General features: G+C 41.9%; 1 protein-coding gene across 1 annotated transcript in view; it reads left to right on the top strand.

Annotated features, from left to right (window-relative positions):
• The window catches only part of atf6 (activating transcription factor 6), a 33937-nt gene that overhangs the window by 5669 nt on the left and 3454 nt on the right, over positions 1 to 24814 (top strand). Inside the window, exons 3-15 of the mRNA XM_079574587.1 lie at positions 2734 to 2812; positions 3077 to 3174; positions 3728 to 3851; positions 5222 to 5425; positions 7493 to 7662; positions 12125 to 12310; positions 13390 to 13481; positions 14991 to 15134; positions 16887 to 16982; positions 17084 to 17186; positions 18276 to 18340; positions 18905 to 19016; positions 20387 to 20471. Of these exons, the coding sequence (XP_079430713.1) occupies positions 2734 to 2812; positions 3077 to 3174; positions 3728 to 3851; positions 5222 to 5425; positions 7493 to 7662; positions 12125 to 12310; positions 13390 to 13481; positions 14991 to 15134; positions 16887 to 16982; positions 17084 to 17186; positions 18276 to 18340; positions 18905 to 19016; positions 20387 to 20471 (1558 nt within the window). The remainder of the gene's footprint in view (positions 1 to 2733; positions 2813 to 3076; positions 3175 to 3727; positions 3852 to 5221; positions 5426 to 7492; positions 7663 to 12124; positions 12311 to 13389; positions 13482 to 14990; positions 15135 to 16886; positions 16983 to 17083; positions 17187 to 18275; positions 18341 to 18904; positions 19017 to 20386; positions 20472 to 24814) is intronic.

The raw sequence follows: 24814 nt of genomic DNA, 5'->3' as shown, positions 1-24814 counted from the left end.
AACTGGTGGTGCCAGAGCCCTTGAAGCCCCTGGTGTACAAGTACCTCCATGAGGAGATGGGACACTTGGGTGCTGACCGGATGGTGGCCCTGGCCCGAGAGCGCTTCTTTTGGCCAAAAATGAGGCAGGAGATGGAGCACTATGTCACACGTGTCTGCAGCTGCATCAAAAACAAAAGGCCCAACAGAGTCACAAGGACACCACTTCAAAGCATTGAAACTTCTGCACCATTCGAGATGGTCTCAATAGACTTTTTACATCTGGAGAAAAGCAACGGAGGGGAAGAGTATATCCTGGTTTTAGTGGACCATTTCACTAAATACGCTCAGGCCTACGCAACCAAAGACAAGGCTGGGAAAACTGCTGCCAGAAAGCTGTTTGACGAATTTATCCCACGCTTTGGGTTTCCATCCAGGATCCACCACGACCAAGGGAGAGAGTTTGAGAACCAGCTGTTTCGGAAGCTCCAGGAATATGGTGGTATTCAACACTCTCGCACTACACCTTACCACCCCCAAGCTAACCCTGCCGAACGTTTTAACAGGACTCTGTTGAGTATGCTGCGGACACTGGAGGAGACACAAAAGGCCAGATGGAAGGAGCACCTCAACAAAGTAGTTCATGCCTACAACTCCACCATCCACGAGGCGACAGGGTACTCTCCTTTCTTCTTGCTTTTTGGACGTGAACCAACCCTCCCAGTTGACCTCTTGTTTCCCAAGAAGCTCGGTGACGCAGAGAAACAGACCCCTGCTGGCTATGCGGAGAAGTGGAGAGAGGCAATGCAGGAAGCCTATGCCATTGCCCTGACGAACATGAGGAAGTCTGCAAAAAAGGGCCAAGATTATTACAATCAGCGCGCCTGGAGCTCCACGCTGAACCCGGGTGACCATGTATTGGTGAGAAATCTCACGCCTCGAGGTGGTCCGGGGAAGCTCCGCAGTCACTGGGAGGACACTGTCCATGTGGTGAGGGAGAGCAAAGGCCCTGGAAGCCCTGTCTATGTGGTTGAGCCTCTGAATGCTGTAGGGAGAAGACGTGTGCTGCACAGAAACTTGCTCTTACCTTGTCCTTACCTGGTTGAACCAGCGCCTGTCGTCCCCAACCCTAAAAGGAGAAGCAGGAGAACCAGAACGTCGCCAGGAAGAGGGACAAGTGTTAAGTGCAACACCCAGCCTGCAGGTACAGAGAGCTCTAGTGAGGAAGACTACCATCTCGTCCTGCCACCCCAACCCGCTCTTCAGCCGCTCAATCCAACTGCCAGAGAGTTCCAACCTAGAGTCCCCACTCCAAGACAGCCGGAACAGGGAGCTGCACCTGCTGAGGAGAGAGCTGAAGGGGTGATCCTGATCCCAGAGGTTGACCCTGAGCCGGAGCCAGAGCCAGTGCGGGAAGCGGATTCATCTGAGCGAGAGGCATCCTCCTCAGACTCCTCGGAGGGATCTGCAAGACCTGTCAGAACTAGACGGCCCAGGCGCTTGTACACCTACGACCAGCTTGGTGAGCCCACGGTCCGGGAAGTGCAGACCTGTCCTGTCGGTGTGTCCAAACCAGCGAGGGTCCGAGACGGCTTCTTCAGCACCTCGGCCAACCTATATCCTTTTAATTCCCAGTCGTAATGCAGTAGTAACATGCACTTGATGTACCTGCTAATTGAGTTGCACTTTGCACTTTGCACTTTAAAGTATGTGGCTTGTGTGCAATAGAGATATGTGCAATAGTAGTAAATGTACTTTAATTATTGTTTAAGTAGTACGTGCTATTAAGTTGGTTTGCTATGCTGCTACAAAATCTTGGGTCGAAGGTATTTTCCTTGAGTCAATTCTGAAGATTCTGGGGCCCACCAATGCTTCAACGGACTATCTACCCAAATACGGAAATGGACCTTTAAACCTGCGCGTACCGCCGTGCCAAAGGACTTTTGGATAACGGACACTATTCATTTAGCCTGGACTCTTTTGTGAAGTATTGTTGTGGTTAAAATTTTATTTGCTACAATTTATGGTTTAAGTCAAGTAAGACCCCCCAGTAGGATTAAGGGAATGTTGGTTTAACATTATTTTTAGTGGGGGAGGGTGTTGCTAGCCCATTTTCGACAAAGTATTTAAGCGCTTTCTTATTGTTGGTAAATGGTTCACTGTAAATAACAGTATTTATTAATCTTTTTGCTAAATTAAACACTGTCTTTTATTAATTGAAACCGGAAGCGCGTCCATCACGTGACCTGTCTATGCTAGTTTAAAAGAGCTAGGCCCACAGCCTCAGGGCAGAAGCTGTGGCGCAGTAGTCGGGCCGTGGCCTAAGCCTTGTGACATCTGGGACGTGTAAGTGTCGTTTTATCTGTTTGTCCATTTTTAAACTTAATCCATAGTACGCTAAACTATTTTATCCTTTATTCACAGGGGACCTATGTTTACACTTTTCTTTTCTGTACTATTTGAGCTCGAAATAAACTTTGAAAAGCCAACTGATTCTCCCTGGTGATTTCGAGGGGGCAACATGTGCACCTGTTAGGTGGAGGACATGTTTCTGTACCGGTCTTTCTGGTGTCTCAGATTAAACTGTCTTGTAATTAACAGGTTATTCATTCATGTGTTAAATAGTTATGATCATGTTTATATTCTCTGTTGTTCTTAGCAACAAATAAAATCACGCAACTGTGCATATGTAAGCCACAGCACGTCTAAAATTATTCTTCCTCATAAAAGTCAATAACATTTATCTCTGTTAAAGGCCAATGAGGGACCTAACCTTGATTTTGATATTGACATCTCTCCATGGAGCGAAGTGGACGCACAGAGCAGCTGCACAGGTACAACAATAACACTTGTAATAATACTTATAGTCTGTATAGATACTTATATATGTCAACTTCTGTGTCAATGTATTCTCCATTTATATCAACAAACAAATACAATCGATTATTATTATTATTATTATTATTATTATCTATGAAAAAAGGGTGGGGAAAAACATGAATTTTGTCATTTAGAAGCTAAGAAGAAGCTCCCAGTTGTTCCATGTGCTACTTATGTGCTAAATATGTATATCTCGTTGTGTGTCCTTGTGGCTCCAGATGGCGAGGTGACTGTGGACTCTCTGTCACCCGCCTACACCTTGAGTTCGCTCCCTTCTCCCTCCTCGGTGGAAGCTCTGTCCCCGTACTCCTTACATGTAAGTCACTGCTTTCAACACGTCTCATTCACAACTTCTGTGTTTGTATCACCTTGTTTGATGCACACAAGACCCTCGACCATATGGTGAGATCAGCAGCTGTTCAATGGAGGATCGCACTTGGAGCACTTAATGACAAAATCCTTAAACACCTTGTCAAATTAATACGTTGCTGTCCATCTGTAGTATGGCCGGATCCCTTTCACCAAAAGGTGCTGACAACCTGAGACAAATTAGCATAATTTAGGAGGCAGATGTTTTCACTGTGTCAAGACAAGGACAGGGGTTGCGCTGTTATCTGGTCTTTATATAGCTTTGTCAAAGTTACTTCAAGGACATTTTTTACATGTTTTAGAGCAGAAAGATATGTCAATATGTTACAGCTTGTGAATGTTTATGTGTAGTATGAGAATCATTACATTATACAAGCTTATACATTACTCAAACCTTTGATTAGGGTCAATGAAGCTGTAACCCATAGGAAATAAAAGGGATTGAGCCAAATAATAATGTTGTTAAATATATTAATCTTCTGTTAATGTTGGATTTTCAGGATGAAGCTCTTTCTCCACAATCGCAGCCTTCCCCTGCGTCAGTTTGCTCAGAATCCAGTGGGTTTTCTGAGGCCGTCACCCCAACGAAAAAAGCTCTAAAAAGAACCAGTCAGTCTCAACGAGGTAAGCAGGTTCTCTCCTTATCAAAAGCAAATAGTAATATCTAAGGCACGTAGAACATCAGTATTCAGTAAAGTGTGTTTTATTATGTTGAAATTATTGGAACATATCAAAATACGTTATGCATGACGAGGTGTTCATTATCGAGGATGATGGACACCTCGGAGTGCTTTATCCCGCTTATACCATGGACCCGCAAACTGAAACTGTTCATTGGGGCCTGTTTGCTTATTAATTATTTTTGAGTGATTTCACTTTTTAATCAGTTTTGCCTGAAGCTAGTTCCAGCTCAATTGTTTATAAAAGCAGCTGCAGTGGAGTGATATAGAACGTGATTTAACTGTTATTTAACTGTTGCCGTGCTAGGTGTACATTATCACTTTTTAACGGACAGCCTCCAGCCAATCAGAATCGAGTATCCACCCAGACCCGACCAGGGCAAAAGACTGCCCGTGGGCTGGGTGCGAGATGATTCAGTCTGGCCCACGACTTGTAGGGCATAAATTCATAAAAATAAAAAAAAATAAACGTTCCTGTGCGGAGTTATGAATTTTTAAAGAAATTACCAGAATGCTCACTCCAGCCACTAGGGGGCATCTATAAATAAAAATAAAAGGACAGACTTCCACAGGTGTCCAGCAGAGGGCACTGACATAATAAACAACGACAAGATAAACAACACATGTAGTCAAGTCGGAAATGGACAGTCTGCCCCTGGGCAGCTGTGGCTACAATAGTAGCTTACGACCACAGAGTGTGGAGTGAATGAATATTGACTATAATGTAGCAGAGACTTGTGACACAGGCTTGTAAAGTGCAATAAGTGTAAGCTGTTTTTATGAGGCTACAGTCCTGCCACGCTCATTATTGTTCATTTATTGAAAACAATTTTGCTCAATAGTATTTTCCCAATCAAAACAATTTTTTATTTAGGAGCTTTTGTTTATGGACCTCGGCGATACACTCTGGATATATTTTGGACCCAGGGAAATGTACTTTGAGACCCTGCTATAGTGCATCGCTTCATTTCCAACAAACTCCGTTTGAAGGAAGCACAGAGGAGCTTTCAGTGCGATGGTTGAAGTTAACGAGGATGAAAAGTTGAAGAACCTAAATAATGGCTTGACATGGCTAAATATGTATATACAGAAAATAATAATCTTACTAAATAACAGTAGATATCAGCTATTCAAAATACACAAAGATGAGCAGAATAGGTTCGAGTTATTGTTGGTGCTGCCCTCCGACTCAATTCAGGCTTTTCATGTGGCCCCTTATGGAAATTAATTGCCCACCTCTGATCCAGACCATGGTATAATCCTATTTAGTATTATACATTCTTAATATATGTATGTGTTTTTTCTTTCAAACAGTCAAACCCTCCCAACCGCTTAAAAGGCCGATCCAGTTTGCCCCAAAAGTTTCAATCCAGCCCAAACCTGTGATCACAGCGGTGCCTTTGGCCCACGCAGCAGCGCCCCTACAGGCGAAGACGATCATTATCCAGCCACTGCAGACGACCGTGCTGCCCGTGGTCAAACCAGCTCCCATGAGCATTCAACCAGCGCCACCTACAGGTCAGAACACACTCTCATTTGATTTTTATTGCCTCTTGCTAAAACTGACTTGTGTTTACGCCTTTCTGACAATCTTGGTTAAAATCATAAATTATGTTCAAAGCCTTGACATGGCCACTAGAGGGAGCTTTAAACACAATTATGTTCACTCACTGCTTATCTTAATGCCCACGTGTTTCTTGCATTTTGAGAAAGTCTATTGCCTATTCGGTCTTTTATCTGATTGTGAGCAGTGCACAAAACCTTGTGAGCATCTACTGTAATTGAGACAATGTGTGTAAACTTTGTATTTTATGACATAACAATTTGTCAGGATATAAGGTCATTCTAGGGCTGTGGTTTCTGTATTCTTCAAGTTATTGCTGTTGTTTTGGGCCGTCTGGTTTACTAATCTGGTCCCCTGTGTGTGATGTCAGTCACACTCAGGCCAACATAAACACTTCTGTCACTGTCTTGGTTCACTGTGGGTGGAGTATTTGACCTTTTTCAACTTGCATTTGAACTTGGATTTTCTCTTTTCTGGCAATTGCCAATTGGTGTCTTGTCTTTTAGGGCCATGAGAATTCATATAAAGGGCAATTTGCTTTTCCCCCCCAAGAACACAGATGTTTCTGAGACGTTTGAGATGTTTCTTTTCACCTTCACCCCAGTAAATTCTTCATGCAGGTGGTGAGTTTGGATGGAAGATAAAAAGAATCTGGTACCACCTTCATTCATCAGTGTTGGTATGTCAACACAATTAGCCCTGGCAGGTCGTTTAGAGCTAGAGGTGAGTGCTGCTGGGTCATTCAGAGAGTTGGTTCCTGGCACTGAGTTTAACTGGAATGGGGTCGGTCTCCTCAAGGCACCTACTTTTCACATCATTTGTAAATCCTGCAACATTCAGTAGTCTCTGTCGTTTTTCAAATTTAAATCTTTTCAATAATGATAATGAGCTATTTGTAATGGAACAGTATCTCATCTTTGTGTTGTTCATGAGAAAGTAGCAACTCATTTGGTTTATTTTAGTATTTTAGTTTATTTTATTCTAGTGCAGGGGGTCCTCGGCCACATGTAGCTACTTAAAGACGGGGTATTATGCTTTTTTCAATCACATAGCACCAGTCTATAGCACAATACAATGATGATGAAACCTTCTGTTGGTCTGTAAATGCAGTAAATTAGAATAACTGCCTTGTATAAAATTGCTCTCTCAAAATGGCTGTAGCAAATGTCTTGAAATAGGCCTCTGTCTCTTTAAGAACCTCTGACCCTTTCCGACACGCCCCCTCCACACGCTGTCTGTGGCATCAGTGGGGAGGGGGTTCTGCTGAGGAGCAGTGGTTGGTTACTCGGCTGGTGATGAAAGCTCAGAGGCGTCTCCAGGAGGTGGGGGCGTTCCTAGGAGGACTCAGGCAAACCTATCCCTAAAATGGCTGCCATCAGAGTTTTTACAGATTACTCAAAAATACGTGAATGTGCCAAGGCAACATTTCAGGCATGTTTTTAATGAGAGAATGACATAATAACATGATGTAAAGCTTGAAAACGTCGATTTTGCATAATACCCCCCTTTAACAAAAATGGCAGAGAGTGACAAATGCTTTGAGTACATTTGTTATGTGACTTAGAGTTCCTCGGAAAAAATGCTTCTGAAATTTGGCTCATCAAGCCAATGGAGAAATGGAGAAAGGTCTTCAGAGCTGCTATGTGCATATCCCTGCTCTAGCGTCTCAAGAAGCTAACACATCTCGGGTTAGGAATGTGGTAGTTTGGAGCATAGGTCACAATGGTAAAGATCTTTTGCACCTGTATTTTAAAAGCAGGAAAGTCTTGTTAAAGCCATGAGGTCAATGCGGCTCTTCAAAGGTGAGTGAGGGGCTCTGAGCTGCTGCATCTGCTCCTGGCTAAAGCTGAGCACTGGATTAAGCCTTTTTCAAATAAATGTTTCTCTCCCAACACTGTCAGAAAAAACAAACTGACTTACTAACATAATGACAGCCTTGGTAATGATACAGGCAGCGTGAATATGATTGCAGTCCTGTATATCCCTGTAATAGAAGTGTGTTGTATTGTGTCCCTCCCCAGGCCGCCCCATAGTGCTGTCTCAGGCGGGCCAGGTGCTGCAGATCCAGACCCCACAGGCGCTCACTGCCAATGTGGTCGCCATGCCAACGCTGGGTCCAGAGAGGCCCGTCCCAGTTGCAGCCCCACCAGTGGTCTCGGTCAGCCTCTGTGCTCCCTCCTCGGACGATGATGTGAGTCCCACTGCTGCTGCTGAACATGTTACAGTCACCTCCTGTGGGGTTACATGACTGTGGACAAAACACTTTTATTGTGAAGTATTACAATTTATATTAGATTTACAATTTATATTAAAAAAAAAAAAATCCTTTAGCACATTTCAAACAAGCTTAGAAGTATTAACACTTGAGTAAAGACTGAAAACTGGACTGGAGGGGTTTGAAGTATAAGCATCAGCTGTCAGCACTGACTGAGGTAACAATTGTAGTTTCAGCTGTGACAGTAGCAGTGTTTTAGTGTTTTTTAAGTAAGTATCCGCTGATGGAAGTGTGAAATATTGTATTATAGCTTTAAAACAAAATGGTAAAGGATTTGGTTGCTAACTGTCTTTATCCTCTCAGTAAAACGTCATCCACATGTTTACTTCAACTGCTGGATTGAGTTTGATCAATTTCCAACAGCATTACCGTTACCATTACCGATTTTTGGGGGGATTTTGACTGGCCGATGCCGATATGCATCACTGATATTTTTGGGCAATATTTTTAATCCTGTGTATGAAGCTTCTAAACGTGTCAGTGTTGAACTGTGACAGAAGGGGGTGCTGTATGTTCATGTTTAGTTTGTACTTCAGAGGGAGCTTGTTTGAAAGACAAAAATCAGTAGATTCCAAAACAAACAACGGTAAGTCTCTATCTCTTATGGTTGCGAAATTATACACAAACGTTTACAACACAAAATACATAAAATAGGTGAGAAACTGGTGACCGATTTTTCACCACGAAATCTCTCCGCGCTCCTGAGGCCTAGGAAGTTGTGGGAGGGCTCATTTTAAAGCCCAGACTGAACCGGGAAGGCATAAAACAGGAAGTCTCATTTTAGGTTCTGGAGATATCGGCTGATAAAAAGCAGGTATCGGCTATCGGTTGATATCGAAAATACCCAAATATCGGCCCAATCTATCGGTCGGGCCGTAACATTTACAGAAAACGTTACAGTTAATAAATAAAGATAATGTTTTGTTGGACATGTCTTGACTAGTGCAGTTACAGGCGGCTACAGGTTATAAAGCGCACAGATCTGCTTATTGTTGACATAACAGTGACAGTTGGCAAAAGCACATTTAGTTGAAATATTATATTGTTGTAAGATAAAATGGTTTTGTAGAAACATAGAAACATTAAGCGCACAAGCTAGTTCTAGTCATGTAAATCAAAATATTCTGCATAAAGATAGCAGTGTCTTTTTTAATTGATAACGTCGTCCTATTTTGAGAACATTTTATGAATTATGGGAAAAGTTGATAATCGGATGACGGCTGTGCTAGTTTCTGTTGCCAATGTTTAACAGACTTCTATCAAGACAAAATAATGAAAGAGTCTGACTCTTAATTAATGGATTGTCAAAATCAGGCAACACAGGCCAATAAACACAACCTCGGTTTAGATAATGTCATAGAAGGACATTGTTCTGCACAGAGACGACAGGGAGTGGAAAGGTCAGTTCCTCAAAGTAAAGTAAAGTATTATTACGCAATGTAATTTGTCTTTGGTCAAAGTAATGACAAGTTTGGAAAGGACGGAAACACATAGCACTGTAATAAGTTAGTTGAAATGTGGCATATTTTAATACAATCATCTCTCAGTAGTAGTTGCCATCTTTCCCGAATGCGTGTCCTCTTTATTAGAAACATGTGGGATATCGCAACCAAGGGCTAGTTCTTCTTGGCCCATTGTGCTTTGCAGATAAAATACAAATGTTCCCCTTGTTTGTTCTGTAAACCCCTGTTGCACAGAGATTCACCAAGTCTTTCAGCCACGTTATTGTTTCAGGCAATGACTGCCCATGTACATTTTGTAGGTTCAGCTTTTCTGATCTGTCCATGAAGTGCACAATGACACATATCACAGCTACACTAAATAAGAAAATAAAAAATTCGAAGGACAACGATCTTACCCTTACCACAATGGTAAATATTGAAATTTCCCATAATCCTTAGGGATGCTTTTCTCTGTCCATCTTGTAAATTGATCTTGACATAATGGTAATATCAGTGTTTTCTTCTTATTTTTCAGCGAAACGTTTAAGTGTCTGTTATGTTAAGTTTGGTAACGACCGACCTTTGACTGTAAAAACACACCAGTGAAATTCCTGAGGGGGAACTAGTCCAGTTATCACCGGGAATAATAGAGGGAGAAGTACTTTTCATGCCTGAGTTGAAGAGGAAAGTTAAGCAAATCCCAGAGCCCAAGACAAATGTCTCAGAATATTTGTAAATTTAACCAAGTCGATGAAGTGTGTACAATTGTGGGGGAATTGCGTAAGTGAACCCAGTCTCCTCTTGGTTGACTTTGAACAGCGATTGCATATTTCTACAGCTTTGATGACATTACAATTTGAGGATATGTGTCTTATTTTAAAACTAAGATCCCGAGGAGAAGTTACTGGATTTCTGTGTTTCCTTTTTCCGCTTTACTTGGTTCTTGTAAAATGGCTGTTAGAGATGGCATGCTTGCTCCAGGAGCTGTGAACTACATACAGTACGTCTCTTGTGCCTGGGCTGTTTACTGCACTGTATTTTGGCCGTTAGTGCAGCTCTGTAAGCCATGGTGTTAAACGGCTGCTAAACGATTACATGCTGCAGACAGGTGTTGTTCAGGCTGGAGTGTTTGCGACAGCTGTAAACAGCCATCAGTGGACGGCTCTGCTGAGGTGGTGTCCAGCACTGCAGTCCTGTGGTGTGGGGGTTTTACTCTCAACTGTTGTCCCTAAAGTTACATTATAAACCTGCTCATTAGCACTTTAAAGCAAACTATTGAAATATTTTTTTCAGCTTGACCCTGAATCCGAATACTAAAGGATATAGACATGACATGCTGACTGTCATCAAGACCAATAAGCGGTTTGTGTGATCCATTCTGTTTGCACAAGAAATCACTTTTAAAACCTTTCTGAAATGTACCTTAAAACCCACCACCAAACACCAGCTTATTTAGAACCTCAGTAAAGTGTTTGTGAAATACCGTATTTATACAGTATGTCAAAACTTACTAACCTACAGGCACATGCTGGTAAAAGTGTTATGACCTCTAGTAAATTGAGGAAGTAATTTAACTTTGTCTTGTTAAACTTAGTCCCTCTCCCACAGTAAAACGTTTGACTCCAGGACACCTATGAAGTAAATGTTACCAAAGTTTACAGGGTGCTGCATGTTAAATGTGAATGATGCTGTAATGTGGCTCAGAGGCAAAGCCACAGCGCATGTGCAGAGAAATATGTATCTCTGTGTATTTGCGTTTTGATTTGAGCCATGCCATGCACTGTAGCTGGCAAATGCCTTTACACTTCCCTCCACATGTCATTGGCTAGACTACATTTTATTCTATCGTTACAGTAATTTGAAAATGCCATTGTGCCACATCTCTGTGTTTTGCGTCTCTGCGTGTTCTGGTGCCAGTAATGTGAAGTCCCCTCGTCTTCTCTCGTTGGTAACTGCTCCACAGCCGTGTTCCCAGGCTCCGGCCCATGGCACCGCTCCCAGATCTGCAGACAGAGGGGTTTCTCAGGAGACCGAACTCAAATAAGAGGGATCCAAATAACTTAATCACCAGTGAAGCTAATAGGACCAGGATTACCCCAGAGAGTGTGATTGGGGAGGGTCTGCCACGAGATGCTTAGAAAGGAACAAAGAGATATAAAGTTCTTTTGATGTGAGGGAATATCCTTTATGACTCATTTAATGATTTTGGAGACTTCTCAACTTCCTGTGCATGGAAGAAAGTACATTAATAGCATTTCAAACAATTTCTTCACTTCAATAGTTAAACGCTACCAGCTCACCTTCTGCTGCAGTATTAGGCTCAGGCTCTAGATTGAAGTGGTTGAGAGTGAAGCTCTTTCTCCGGCACTGACACGCTTCATAAACAGATTCCTCTTTCTGAACGGAGCAGAGGCCATAGATGTGACCTCTTGACCTGCGCTGCGGATGTTTGTGTAAATATTTAAGACTCTCTCTCAAACATGTGCCTTTTAAGACTCTTCTGGGTGATGTTAAAACACTGATTTATTGCAGAGACGGCACAGAGGTGTCACAGCAGCAATGCATGAATGTGTGTTTGTTATTTCTTCAAGGGGAGCATCAAGAGCTGAGGGTGTTTTTATGACTTTGAAAATAAAGTTCAGGTGATTTTATGTTTTGTTTTTTTCCTATTGACATTTAGTGCCTGTAAATTTATCATAGAAACAAAATGTCATTTCAAGCTAAATGGTCTCGCGCACAAAGGCAAACATGAAGTCACTCTAATGAGAAAGGTAAAGATCATCAGCCTGACGGGTAGCTCAGTCTCTCACCTCACTGCGCTTTTCTCCATAATTACTTCCAGCCATTGTGTTTGTATAGCTGCAAAGTGTGCTGCTAAAGTGTGCAATAACAAAAGCACTTCTCATGCGTGTTTTTCATCTGCTCTGTCGCCGCAGTCCAAGTTGTCCCAGAGGCAGCAGCGGATGATCAAGAATCGCGAGTCGGCCTCCCTGTCGCGGAAAAAGAAGAAAGAATATCTGCTGACGCTGGAGGCGCGGCTCAAACTGGCCCTGTCCGAGAACGAGGCCCTCAAGAGCGAGAACGGCAGCCTCAAGAGGCAGCTGCAGGGCCTCCTCAGTGAGGTGAGCGGGACATGATGCCCAAATACCAAATACAGCGGATTAAGAACATTTTTAGACCTCTTTAAGTTACTTGTATTCTTAGATAGCAGTCTGATACTACATCATATGAATGTCTCTTCTATCAGCAAAACATGTATGCTGATAACCTTATAATAATAATATGGTTTCGAAAAAGATTCAATTAACTGCCACCGATATAGCCCTTATATCCCACTTCTTCACAGAGATGAATTTATAGGCACGTTACACATTTTTCAGGGAGCATATCATGTCACAGTACTTTACGCAACAACCACCAGTCTACTTGTTCATGATCATTATAAAGGCCACTTTATAACTTTCACTGATGGACAGAACCACTTTTAGAGGTTTAGGGGGTTCTTTTAGAAAGACACCATGTATAACAAAAAAGTTTGTTGAAATACCTTGCACGTTTTGAAGGACTTTTTAATTCACTTCCGTCTTCCTCAGAGGCATCCCCCGACATGCATGATGCGTCTCTTATCAGATGTTCTTCCCAGGCGTGGCCACAAGGACAGTTTTATTGTTTCTGTCAGTGTGGCCACGCCTGCCGGCGTATAGTGGTTACTGGAGAAGTGAGTCCCATGTGCGCGCCAGGGCAAAGGCGCCCTCTTCTCTGTAGATGGATCTTACTCCTTGCTTTCTGATCTCAATGGCCTCCCGGATCCTCACCCCTTCCAGTCCATTACGTGATTTTACCTTTTGCAGTGGTTAGCCGTCCAGCTGTCTCTTTCTCGCACTCCTTTTGATGTTCCCGTTTTCGTGTATTGAATGTCCATTCTGTTTCCCAAATATATGTTTTATTGCAAGTTTTGCATGGTGTTTCGTAGATCACGTTGCATTTATGGTCGGCTTGAATTCTGTCTTTCTAAAAGACCCTTATAAACCACTTTGAATACAAGAACACATAATGAATGTAATAAAAGAGAACCACTTTCATTCCACATTATAGCACATGAATAAAGATTGGGGTGTGAACATTTCTTGAACCCACTGTCCTGATAAAGAATGTGTGATTGATCTGACATAAAGTTGTGATAACTTTTATTTTTCATCAGAACACTGTGCTACAGACGACAGCCCCCAAGAGACGAGCCGTGTGTCTGATGGTGGTCCTGGTGTTCATCATGTTTAATCTTGGACCAACGAGGTAAAACCACCACAGCTCTTCATTGAAATATTCTATTTTAATGTAATTGCAGCTATAAATTGTTGAAATACTGTGAAAGGGACATATTTAGGTCAAGGGAGAGCCCCTGCCTCTCGGTCTTAGTCACCCTGGCAACTGATAAACCGTTCACTGCCCAGAGCTGCTAAGATCAGGTTGCCCACAGTCCGACAGAAAAAAAGGAAAATATGAATAATATAACACAAAGAAAAGAAGTTTGTGATTAAAAAAAAAACAGAGCAACATGACCTCTATTTATATTGTGTAACTTTGAAACTGACCACAGAGAAAGGATTTCACATCATCAAACTCACAGTGCACCTCCAAACGGCGAGATAAAGCCTCTGTTCTCATGTTGTAAAAATGTTTGTTTTCTTCTGGGAGTAGTTTTTCCCACAAAACTCACTCAGACATTTAGTTAGTCTGGTGGGCTATCCTAATCTGTGCGCTGTTTGCTGGGAAATCCGTTGTTCTCAAGAGCTTGAACTTGAGGACATTTGTAAGGAGTTTGTTTTCGTGTCGGAGTCTGTGTGTGTCTTTACCTGCGCTCACCGCTGTCTCATTGTATTCGGGCTCCCCTCTGGAATGCTAAATATTCCCTTCTGAGTGGGATCTCTTTGAAATGAAAATGCCACTCGGTGCATTTAATACTGTTGAAAGGGTGGTGTGTGTGTGTTCACATTATTTGACTAGTGGAGGTGCAGGGCCCTCCTGTGCGCAGGATGTGAGCAGCGGGGGATTCTGCGGTCATTTCAGTCCAGCCCTGGCCCACAGTCGGCTTGACATTCACTGTTTTGCTCGCTGGCCCCTTTGGCTAATCTTTTTCAAATGTTGCAACGAAGCTATTAAGTGATTTACGAGCAACAATGTAGGTTTTTTTTGCTAATGACTTGAATATGATAAAAGTCTAGGCTCTTAAACCTCTTAACCCCCGCATTAACAGAGCACATTTTCTCCAGTTCAGCTTTACCCAAATCTAGAAGCTTCTTGATTTGGAAGCTAAGACCTACAAAACGGATATACATTTTTTTTTTCCTTTTCCCGTCGTTGCTGTCGGTGCGTTTTATTTTTCAGTGCTTTTTCTGTGCCACTTTTCCATCCTTTTTGTCGCTCTTTTGTCACATTTTTGTCACTCTTTCATTACTATTTTGACGCTTATTTTTAAGAAGCTTTTACATCTAGGCAATGCCAAACTGGAGAAAATTTGCGCGGTTCAGGCTGGGGTTAAGAGCTTAAAGAAAATGTTGATTTTGTTTTATTTTGTAGAGGGATCTTTTGAATAAATCAGGCCTATATGTGTGCTATAAATTTAAATCGGATTTTACTGTCAAGAAAAAGGATGGACATGCATGAAACTCAATTAGTCAAAGGTGCTAATTGAAGAGTAAACTAGAAATCTACCAACATTTTGGGTTGTTCACAGGTTTCATGTCACAGTACTTTCATCTGCTCACACTTGATTGCACCTTCTCTCACACCGTCTCTCTACAGTCTCTTTCAGGGTGGCCCCGGGTCCAGGCTGGATGTTGTTTCGACACAGCACAGCGGCAGGCACCTGCTGGGCATCTCGTCAGAGGCAGAAAGTGAAGTTGTCGTAAGGCCTCAGAGCACAGGCCCTTCTGAGATGGCAGACAGGTAATCAGTTCGACAACAAGTCTGTATTTTTCCAAGATGTCGGCAGACCAGGATGCACCTGTGCTTTTGGGCTGGTTGCTCCTTACACCGTAAATAAACATACATATGCCTCAGCCGTTTGCTAACACCGTTTTAACATCTCAATAGAAAGCCTGGGATTTGAGTAAAATGCTGGGAAATTGGGGTCAGGCTTTGTTGACATCTAGTTCACATGTTAGCAGCCATTTATTTGTCTTTCTATTTTTTTGCTAAAGATCAAGGATTCACATTTGTTAATTGCATAAATACCCCTCTTTTTGCTATATTACCCACTGAGAATGTTGCTTTACAGAGGTGGTCAACACATCTTGCACTACAGTGATACCAGCCTGTGTTGTGTCAGATCTATGCGTCGGGTACCTCACACACTAACACAAACCATTCACGTGCAGTTTCAAGTTTCCCAGCAGCATTTTAAAGCTCAGACATGAAGGAACACATTAGCCTTTACAAAGGGGTGACAGCACCCAACACAGCAGAGGGCAGTGTGACGGCAAAGATATGCAACCTAATCTATGGGTACCCCTGAAAACAAGTTGCATGTGTGTAATGCTGGAGGGTTTACATGGCCTCTTTTGGCGGGACAGTGGGTCAGTCAGCTTTGATTCTGACATGTTGACCCAAGAAACCATTTCCAGAACCCACTGAAGCGCGAGGCCCTGCCTGTGCGGTGGTGTCTCATATGTGGGGGGCCCATGGGAGCAAGTTACTTCAGGTGGTTTTGGTAAAAAAGTTCTGCAGGTGGGCACTGCCTGTGGATACTGTACATCAGCACCTTGTGTTTCATAACTGTTCACTCAGTGGACAGACTGTTGTTTCAGTCACTGTTGCAATAGAGGTGCAGAGGTGCCATGTTCTGCAGATGTAATGTGAAACATACAAAGAAAATTAATGGTGTGACTCGTTTTCCAAGTCATTTCCATGACTCGTGACTCAACTGAAATATCAAACTGAGCACTTGGACTTGGACTTGGCTGATTTCGCTCTTAAGTCCGGAGCATTACCGACCTCCCAAGCATTTGTATCATGGTTTTAATTTCCAAGATGGATAAATGCCATCAGAATTCATCGGTGGGTCCATCGAGTGGACACTCCTTAAAAACAACAAGAAAACCCTGATATGGCCTGGACTTGGACTCAGAACTGGACTTTCTTCTAGTGACTCAGACATTCACATTAAAGCAGAACTAAGTATCTTGTTTACCTCAATAAATCCTTTTCGTTGTCCTTCAGGGGGTAATACAAGTGTTGATGGGATGATTAGGGGTTTTTCCATCTCCCCTGGTGTCTCTGGCCAGAAAGCCATGATTGCAACTTGCCTCCAGGTCGGAGTCGCAATATACACTAATGAAATCACGAAGAAGAAGCTAACAGGCTAACGGGCAAAGCTATCTGCGGGCTGGTGCCACAGTTGAAGTTGAGTGAAAAAAATATATTTCCATTGTGTAATTGGATGTACAATATCCCTCTCTCCCTTTGTCTTTTCTGTCAGTGAAGTATTTACACTCACGGACAATTAATAAGTAAAAAAACACAACATGCTACGACACCTGCAGTGGCGCCTCCAGGAGCATGAGTTATTTAGTTCTGCTTTAAGAAGTTGTACTTAGATTTGCACTTGTTCATGACTTGACTAGAGTTTGGACCTGGACTTGAACAATGGCGTGAACGTGATTTGTAAACGTCCTATTTTTCTGTTCTCTTAATGTGTAGTTTTGAGGATAAAGCGTTAATGGTGGTGAAGGATCCCATCTTTCTTCGACCCCCTCCCCCCTGCCAGCCTCCTGTCAACAGAACCAAGTGCATGGAGTAAGTAGCGCCGCACAACACGGCTTATGAGCTTTCTGAAACGTCACTTTAAATACCTTAATAGCTATGGACGACTTCATAATTACCCCTTTGACTGGCAGGTTGGCGCACGAGCTCCGGGGCTGGGTCCACCGTCATGAAGTGCAACAGACCAAATCCAGACGCATGAGTAACAGCAATCACAAATCCACTCGGACCATTCTGGTTAGTCACAACATTATTTTACAATTTACCACGCTCAATCGTCTAAACTGACTCGAAACGCACACAGTAGAAGCAGTGTAACAGCGAGCGGCAACGCACTAAATTGCAAACGACACTTGGCAAATGTCGCTTCACTGTTTCATCACACCTTCCCCCTTTTCGCCCTCTCTCTATAGGACCATGTTTAAATTAATCCAGCACCCTGAGAAAGTAAACATTCATTGGGGAGCTGAGGATTAGGGTCCCGCTCGCACCGCAGTTTTCTTTTATTTGTCAGGAACTTCTCCAGCCACCTAGAGATCTGTAGACGCGAATACCATAATTTATCTGAACAATCTAAATACAACTGTACATGTGTTTATTACTTTCCGTTGTGTGCATAGTTTAAAGCCACACGGCGCAGCGTTCCAGGTTATCTGTTGCTACAAACTATTGATGCTGATACAGATGTGAGTGACGGTGAATGTGCTCCTAATGCTGAACCCGGCAATGCTATTTTTGAAGTGAGATGTTTGGAGACGAGGCGAAGCTATGGGGGGAAGCAAATGGTTTTAGAGGTGCTTTTTACCACCAAAAACACTCTTACTGATGACTACATTGTTACTAGATTGATTACTTAAAGGGATTTTTCAGGATTTTTGACATAGGGCCTCATTTCCTAGTTATCCAGAGTGTTTTCGATATCTGGATACATTTTTATTCATGCAGTCCTTATATTTGAGAGTTTAGTGGTGCTAGGCTAGTGCTACACGTGGAATTCACAAAGGAGCTTTCTACAAATCAGATATGGCAACGTTTGGAGGACTACCTGATGATTTTGAAGAGGTTTTTAATGCAGGCAATAGTTACCATAGACATGCGCTAGCCTAGCACTAGCCTAGCACCACTAAACTCTTCAAATATAAGGACTGCATGGATTAATATATGAAATATATACAGTATATATCTCCAGAAATCAACAACATGGATAATTAGGAAATGAGGCCCTATGTCAAAAATCCTGAACTATCCCTTTATGGCGAAATTGCGACTATGGCTATAAAATTGCATTTCTTTGCCTTAGATTTGACACAAACACTGTTTTCACAGAAGACCGATGGAAAGGAGGCGTCTGAGATTGTGACCGTCCAATATACTAAAACTACTGAAGAAAAGTAAGTGCATTTGTTGGTACTCTATAATATGGATGTGATTTCATTAAAGTGTACACATTTCAGTAACAGAAGTGTAAGCTACATATATTCACTGCTTCTTGCACAGATTGTGAGTTGTTTTAAAAAGTTTATTCCCAGGCAGTAAAGGTCTGCAGTGAAAACAGTTTGTCTCAGACAGATGGAGTCAATAGATTTTTGGACACCTAAAATGTTTTCCCTGTTTTAGTTTTGCTGTAAAAACCCAACCTTCAGGAACAATAGGACAAATGTGTATTTTCACACGCCGTAACTTCACCAAAACAGAAATAAAAAATCCACAATTTAGATCTAAAGCATGAGAGCCTACGGTTGAACACTGGAGTATTGTCTTCTGACATGTTTTTGGTTTTTATCCTTTTGTTTCCACTCCTTTGTATATCTACACTTACCAGATGAATTAAACAGCATTTGGCAACAAAAATAGGCAACGCGGGAAAACAGGAAACTGAAAGATCACATCACAATAAAGTACAAAAAGGTTTATCGAACAATCAAAGGCTAATAACTGCTTGACTTCTTCTTCAGGATTTCTGGCAGTGAGCTGCAGGTGTACTACGCTCCCTCTCACACCTACAGTGACTTCTTTGATGAGCTCAATCGCCGTCCAGATACTTTCTACGTCGTGTCTTTCAGAAGGGTAATGTATCTAGTGTTTATGTTTTACATATGAAATGATTATGTCATTAATCATGTTCTTCTTTGCCAGTTTATACATTTTTGTTTTCTGTTTATATATTTTTGAAGGAAATGTATTGAGATTAAAAATGACAAAACTTGACTTTCTGGCTCAGAAGAAGTTGGCAAAGGGACAATAGGGACTACAATGGGGCAGCAGTTACGGCTCAGTCTCGACGGGTCAGACTCAGGAATTCACCACCATGTATAAGTGAGGGCTAGGAAACCACAAGGAGGCACAGTCTAATTTCCTCTTTTTGCCAGTCACAAGCCAAGATAAAGAGAGGGAAAGGCATCCAGTGCAAAAGCTTAAAAAATATGCTGTTGCACACCGTTGGCCAGCTGGTTTTATACCCATGCTCCTGAAAGAAAAAGACAAAAGTGGGTTTGTTGGACTAAGAACTACAGTACTGTTTATTATTAGAAGTGTTTAGTGAAGTGGAATTTACTTCTTTGATGCCAATTTAAACAATGTGTTGTATTAATACCTGCAATGGGAGTCCTTTGTTTATTTGCGTAGAATTTGTTTTGTCTGGGTTTTTGAATTATTGAGGTAATGCAGGAATTGTTTTCAATATAAACTATCCATTTTAGTCCTCTTTGATTGCCCGTTCCTTGTTCCACCGCTGTGTCTTTGGGTCACAGCTTTTGGTTTCAGTGTGACGTGACGCGATGGAAAACACAACATGACCGAATTATGAAACAGGTCCCACATTTAGAGGCACACGTTTTTTTGTTCTTGGCTCTTGATGTTGTTTTAGCGCCCGTAGATTTCTGGGTGTAGTGATGTTGACACTATACCATATTGAATAATGTTTAACTATTTCACCTGTTGCTATAGCAGCTGCACTTTATGTTGGATTTTGGAGCCTCGCGTCGCTGTAATACCCTCTGTACCTCAAAATATGTGCGCACAGATTGACAATGCATAGCCCATAGTACTGCACATTTGTCTCGTTTTCTGTAACCCCTTCCTCCCTCCTGTCATCACCATAATGCCCCTCATTTTTCATTCCACTTAGACGCTCACCACTTCAATGAGCTCTGGTGCCCAGTACGTGTGCAAAGCCCTAGGGTTTTTGCCCTGATTTTAGAATAAATAAAATCTAAATTATCAACAGCTCACTATTTAATAACAGTTGCTTATGTTGGGAGAGTGCACATCGGTGTAGTACCTCTATTGTGCTGTGTTGTGTGAGTCATACTGTATGTATTTTGGTCCTGGTTTGTAAGATTGAAAGTTTAAGTTAAGTTAAGTTTTCAAATGCAAGCAAATTTACTTATACTGTGTTCTTTAACTGCCACTTACTTACACTTCCTTGTAATTGTCAGGATCACCTACTGCTTCCAGCCACAAGCCACAACAAAGGGCAGAGACCCAAGATGTCTCTCATTCTGCCTGCAATTAATATGAATGGTAAGTCCAGTGCACTTAACATTTTGTCTTGTCAGTCACCATATTTTAGACCAAGCTATTTAAAAAATGTTTCACGTCTTTCCTTAAACGTCTAACATAAAGCCTCATATCAGTTTTTTGGTGACTTCAGTTTGTGCCCACTGCCCGTACTTGCCTTGCGGGGGATTCTTTCACCCGTCCATTTGAGATCAGTGCATTTATTATGACTATTTGGCCTCATAAACAAAGGACTATGTCCTTGCTAAACTCGATAGATGAAGCCAGGACTCTCTTCATTGGCCAACGCTGGTGCCAAATTATTTCCTATGATTCATGGACACATGTTGGGTTTCCATGAGCTCACCAAAACTTGTCTACAGCCATTCAATCTTTGGGATTATCAATGCCGCTTGTTAGGTCAGTGTCCGTTTCAGTGGGAAAGTGCTTTTGTTTCCAAATACTGAACAGCTCCAACAGTTTTCTTTTGGTTTAGTTTTTACACATTTGAAGTAACAATGATTGATATTCATTTGACCAAATCCAGTCTTATGAGTGTTTTTTTCCCTGTCTTATCATTCCTGATGGTTGTAAACATATTTGAAGCCATATTCCATAACCTTTCTGAATACAAACGAATAACATTCAAGCATTTATTTTTATTGTTAAAAAATACCTAAAAAGTGAACAAACAAACCTGTGTCTTTGCTGTGAGCGGCTCACCTCTCCTAAGACCTGACTCTAACTTAACTGGGAGCGGGACGTCTCCAGCTCGTCTCCATGGAGATGTTGACGACAGGCAGCCAAATACTTTCTGGCAGAAACGTTTAAACAATACAATTTTGACATTGGTCGAGCACATGTGAAACTTACGAGCCAATACATTTTCCTGCCCCTAAAGTTTACACCTCTGCCTTAACAAGTCTCTTTCATCCGGGAGGTTGTTTGTGTTGAGTGTGATATTTAACCTCATCTGTGACTGGAAGAAACTTTCCACAGAGATAAAAGTCTGGGAACATCACCTTCTGATCCTCTTTTGTTTTAACAATCATTATGTGACTCTTAAGAGCATTATACTTAACATCAAAGGCATCACCATAAGAGGAGCAGATATTCAAAAGCTTCTGCAGGCCTGCACTACAAGTATCAGTATATTAATACTAAGTCATGTGCGTACATCAGATGGTTACACAGGACATCACCAACAAGACACCCAGTATTACATTCATTAAGTTTCACAGACGGGTCATCAATATATAAATTGAACAAAAGTGGAGACAAAATACCACCCTGATGCACTCCATTACTCACTTTGAAACAGTCTGGTATAGAGAAGAGTCGCCCCATTTCACCCTCATACTCTGACAAGAACACCAGAAAATAAGAATCCTCGTAAGGTATGCTGGAACAACTCTTTCTGTAAGTTTATCAAACCATTTGCCATGAATGATACGGGCAAAGGCTTTAGAATCGTCTAGAAAAGCACATGAATGTTTTAGAACTCTGGTTGTTGTATTTATGCATACATGTCTGTGCCCATGCTTGAAGCCAGATTGGTTAGCTGTGGTGTACAAATATGCATATACAAATACAGGTCCTCATCCTATTCCATTCCTTGACTACCCACTGCAAAAATATATCTGCATCTGGCTGGTCATTAGGAGCATGTTTTGTATTACTGGCCACAGTTTAGTCCAAAATGTGACGCAGTGGGCCTTTCATTACGGGTGTTTTTGTCGGTGAGAATACCATAAACAACTCGCCCCTCCTCAGGCCTGACTCATAACTTTGCTACAAGCCGGACAGCACCAGTCTGTCTCCATGGAGATACAGTATGTTGCTCTGCTTTAACTGCTGGTGGCGAAATGTCTAAAAAAATAAATAAACACTTTATTTTGATAACCCATTGCAAAAATGGCATTGTTGTGGTCTAGCTGCTGATTAGTAACTTTGTTTATTAGTGTTTTTTCCAACTTGTATATGTTGCTCTTGAGACATAGCAACATATATCAGGTGATGTTCCATAGTAAATAATTCAAGGCTCATCCCTATTAGAAGCCAAGCACGCATTTTAGATTTTGATAATAAGGTGATTTTTGTTATGAGATTTGAAGTCTCCACTGGTCAGATATCCCACTGAGATGAATTTGTGAAATCTAAGGCCTTTATTTGAACTTTTGGAACAAAGCTCGTCTTCTGGGAATGTATCGGGTTTATCTGATTTGTCATGGATGCCTGAAATTGGTCACATAAAAAAGACATTGTTTCTTTTCCCAGCAGGTGGAGGAGTATTTAAGCAGGAGACACTGTGAGAAAAATAATGTTATGTGTTTATATATCAAAGAAATAAGCAGGACGGTCTTGTATTCAGTCTTATATTTAGCCTTGCAGTATATGATCCAAAAGCTGTGACTAACAAATGAAATATTACATTAGATACAGTTGCAAAAGTATGTGGCGTATTTATCAGCGAGATTACGGGGGTGGGGTCCACAGCGCAATCTGTTTTCTAGCATGAAGACCCAAATGCCCCAGTAGCTTGGAGATTCGTGTTTTTGCTGTAATTGTATTTATCTTCGAAAACCTTTTAGAAAACAAAGCAGTTTTATGTTTCTTGAGTGCTCTACCACGGAGTATAATCTTTTCCAGCCTCGCTCCTCGACAGTCACTAAATGGTTTTCATCTGGTCTTGGTGGACAGGCCGTGCTAAACTAGAGCGCTCATTTGCTCCGTCTTCGTCAATAAGTGCACTTTCTTTGACGCGAGCTACGGTCTGTCCACGGTTCAGGGGTTTTGTTAAACTTGCCTGACCTGGACCTCTTTTCACACTTAACAAAAAGCGGTCAGTGCCTCCCATATAAGGACGAAAGGTAGTGTTTACGTAATCATGTCTGAGTGGGAGAGCGAGGTTAAACGACTGGAAGTGACATGTTTTGAAAGATAGATGTTTTACAGGCGACGTCAGCACAGGTAGATTGCACTTATGGGAACAGGGCGGATTCCAAACAGACAGGTTTCACTTTTGAGATCCATCTTCAAACTCTGAATAGCTCCAGGCTTTTCTCGTCTTGAGTCATAACATCGCCAGCTCACTTAAAATCCTTCTCATTTGCTTACCACTCAATATAATACCCCAGCGGTCCAAACACAACTGCATTAGCCCAGGTTGCTGATTTCAAATCCATATCATTCATTCATCTGCTTCTGCTTAGTCCTCAGCGCACGCACAGTGGGTGGTTACGGGGCTGAGACACTTGCATAGACCGACAGATGACTTTTCACTTTCCCAAGACAATGGTCCACATACTCAGGCAGGCATTCATATGTCTGTTCACGCGGGACAAGGTTTGTTCTGTAATAAAGGCATAATAGAGCAAAATTAACCTCCTAACCCCCACCTGAACAGAGCACATTTACTCCAGTTTGGCTTTACCCAAATCTAAAAGCTTCAGGAAAAAATAAGTGACATAAATGAGGCAAAAGAGCCGCAAAAAAGTGCCAAAAAAGCAATAAAAAAGTGACAAAAACATGACAAAAAAGTGACATAAAAGTGACGAGACAAAAAAGCAACATAAAAGTGACAAAAAACGTGAAAAAAATGTGACAAAAAAAAAAATGTGACAAAAAGCAGCAAAAATGTGACGAAAAAACAACAAAAATGTGACAAAAAAGCAACAAAAGAGCAACAAAAAAGTGTCAAAAACATGACAAAAAAGTGACCAAAAAAGCCACAAAAACATGACAAAAATGCAATGGAGAAAAAATGTCAACAGTGACGACAACGTGGCAACACAGGAATCCATTTAGATCCGTTTTATAGGTCTTAGCTTTCAAATGAGGCGTTACACTGGCCTATAGGCTGCAAGCTCCAGTCAAGACGTTTTTAGATTTGGGATTACTGAACTGAAGAAGATGCACTTGGTTAAGAATAAGTAAGTGAGGTCATTTTAAAGAGAAAATATTTAAAGAAAAAATAACTACTGTCCACTGAAATGGGCAAAGATGCTGCCAACTCACGAAGCGAAAGCCCACGCTGCCTTATCGCCACTCTCCGTCTTCTTTGTTGCCTCCAATTTTACATTGCAATTTAGATTATACCGTAATTACACATAAATTGCTTCCTTTCCGCCCGTCCTTCTGTGGATGTGCCCTTAGAGCTGCTGCCAATCTGGCAACCAGCTCTGTCCCAAGATGCGTGGTCATGTTTCCGCGGCGTGCTGTTGCCAGGCGCTGGGGTGGGGGTTATCGCTACATATCGCATACTGTGCCACTTTATGGACCCGCTCCAGATGCCGTCTTTAAAAGGGAGGACGTGCTGAGTGGGACGACAGGCCTGGCCAAGTCTTCAAAGAGGGCTTTTTCAGATC

The sequence above is a fragment of the Gobius niger genome, assembly GCF_951799975.1.
Source record: "Gobius niger genome assembly, chromosome: 17".
Taxonomy (NCBI): Eukaryota; Metazoa; Chordata; class Actinopteri; order Gobiiformes; family Gobiidae; genus Gobius; species Gobius niger.
Note: the sequence above shows the minus strand (reverse complement) of the source record. Positions and strands in the feature narration are given on the sequence as shown.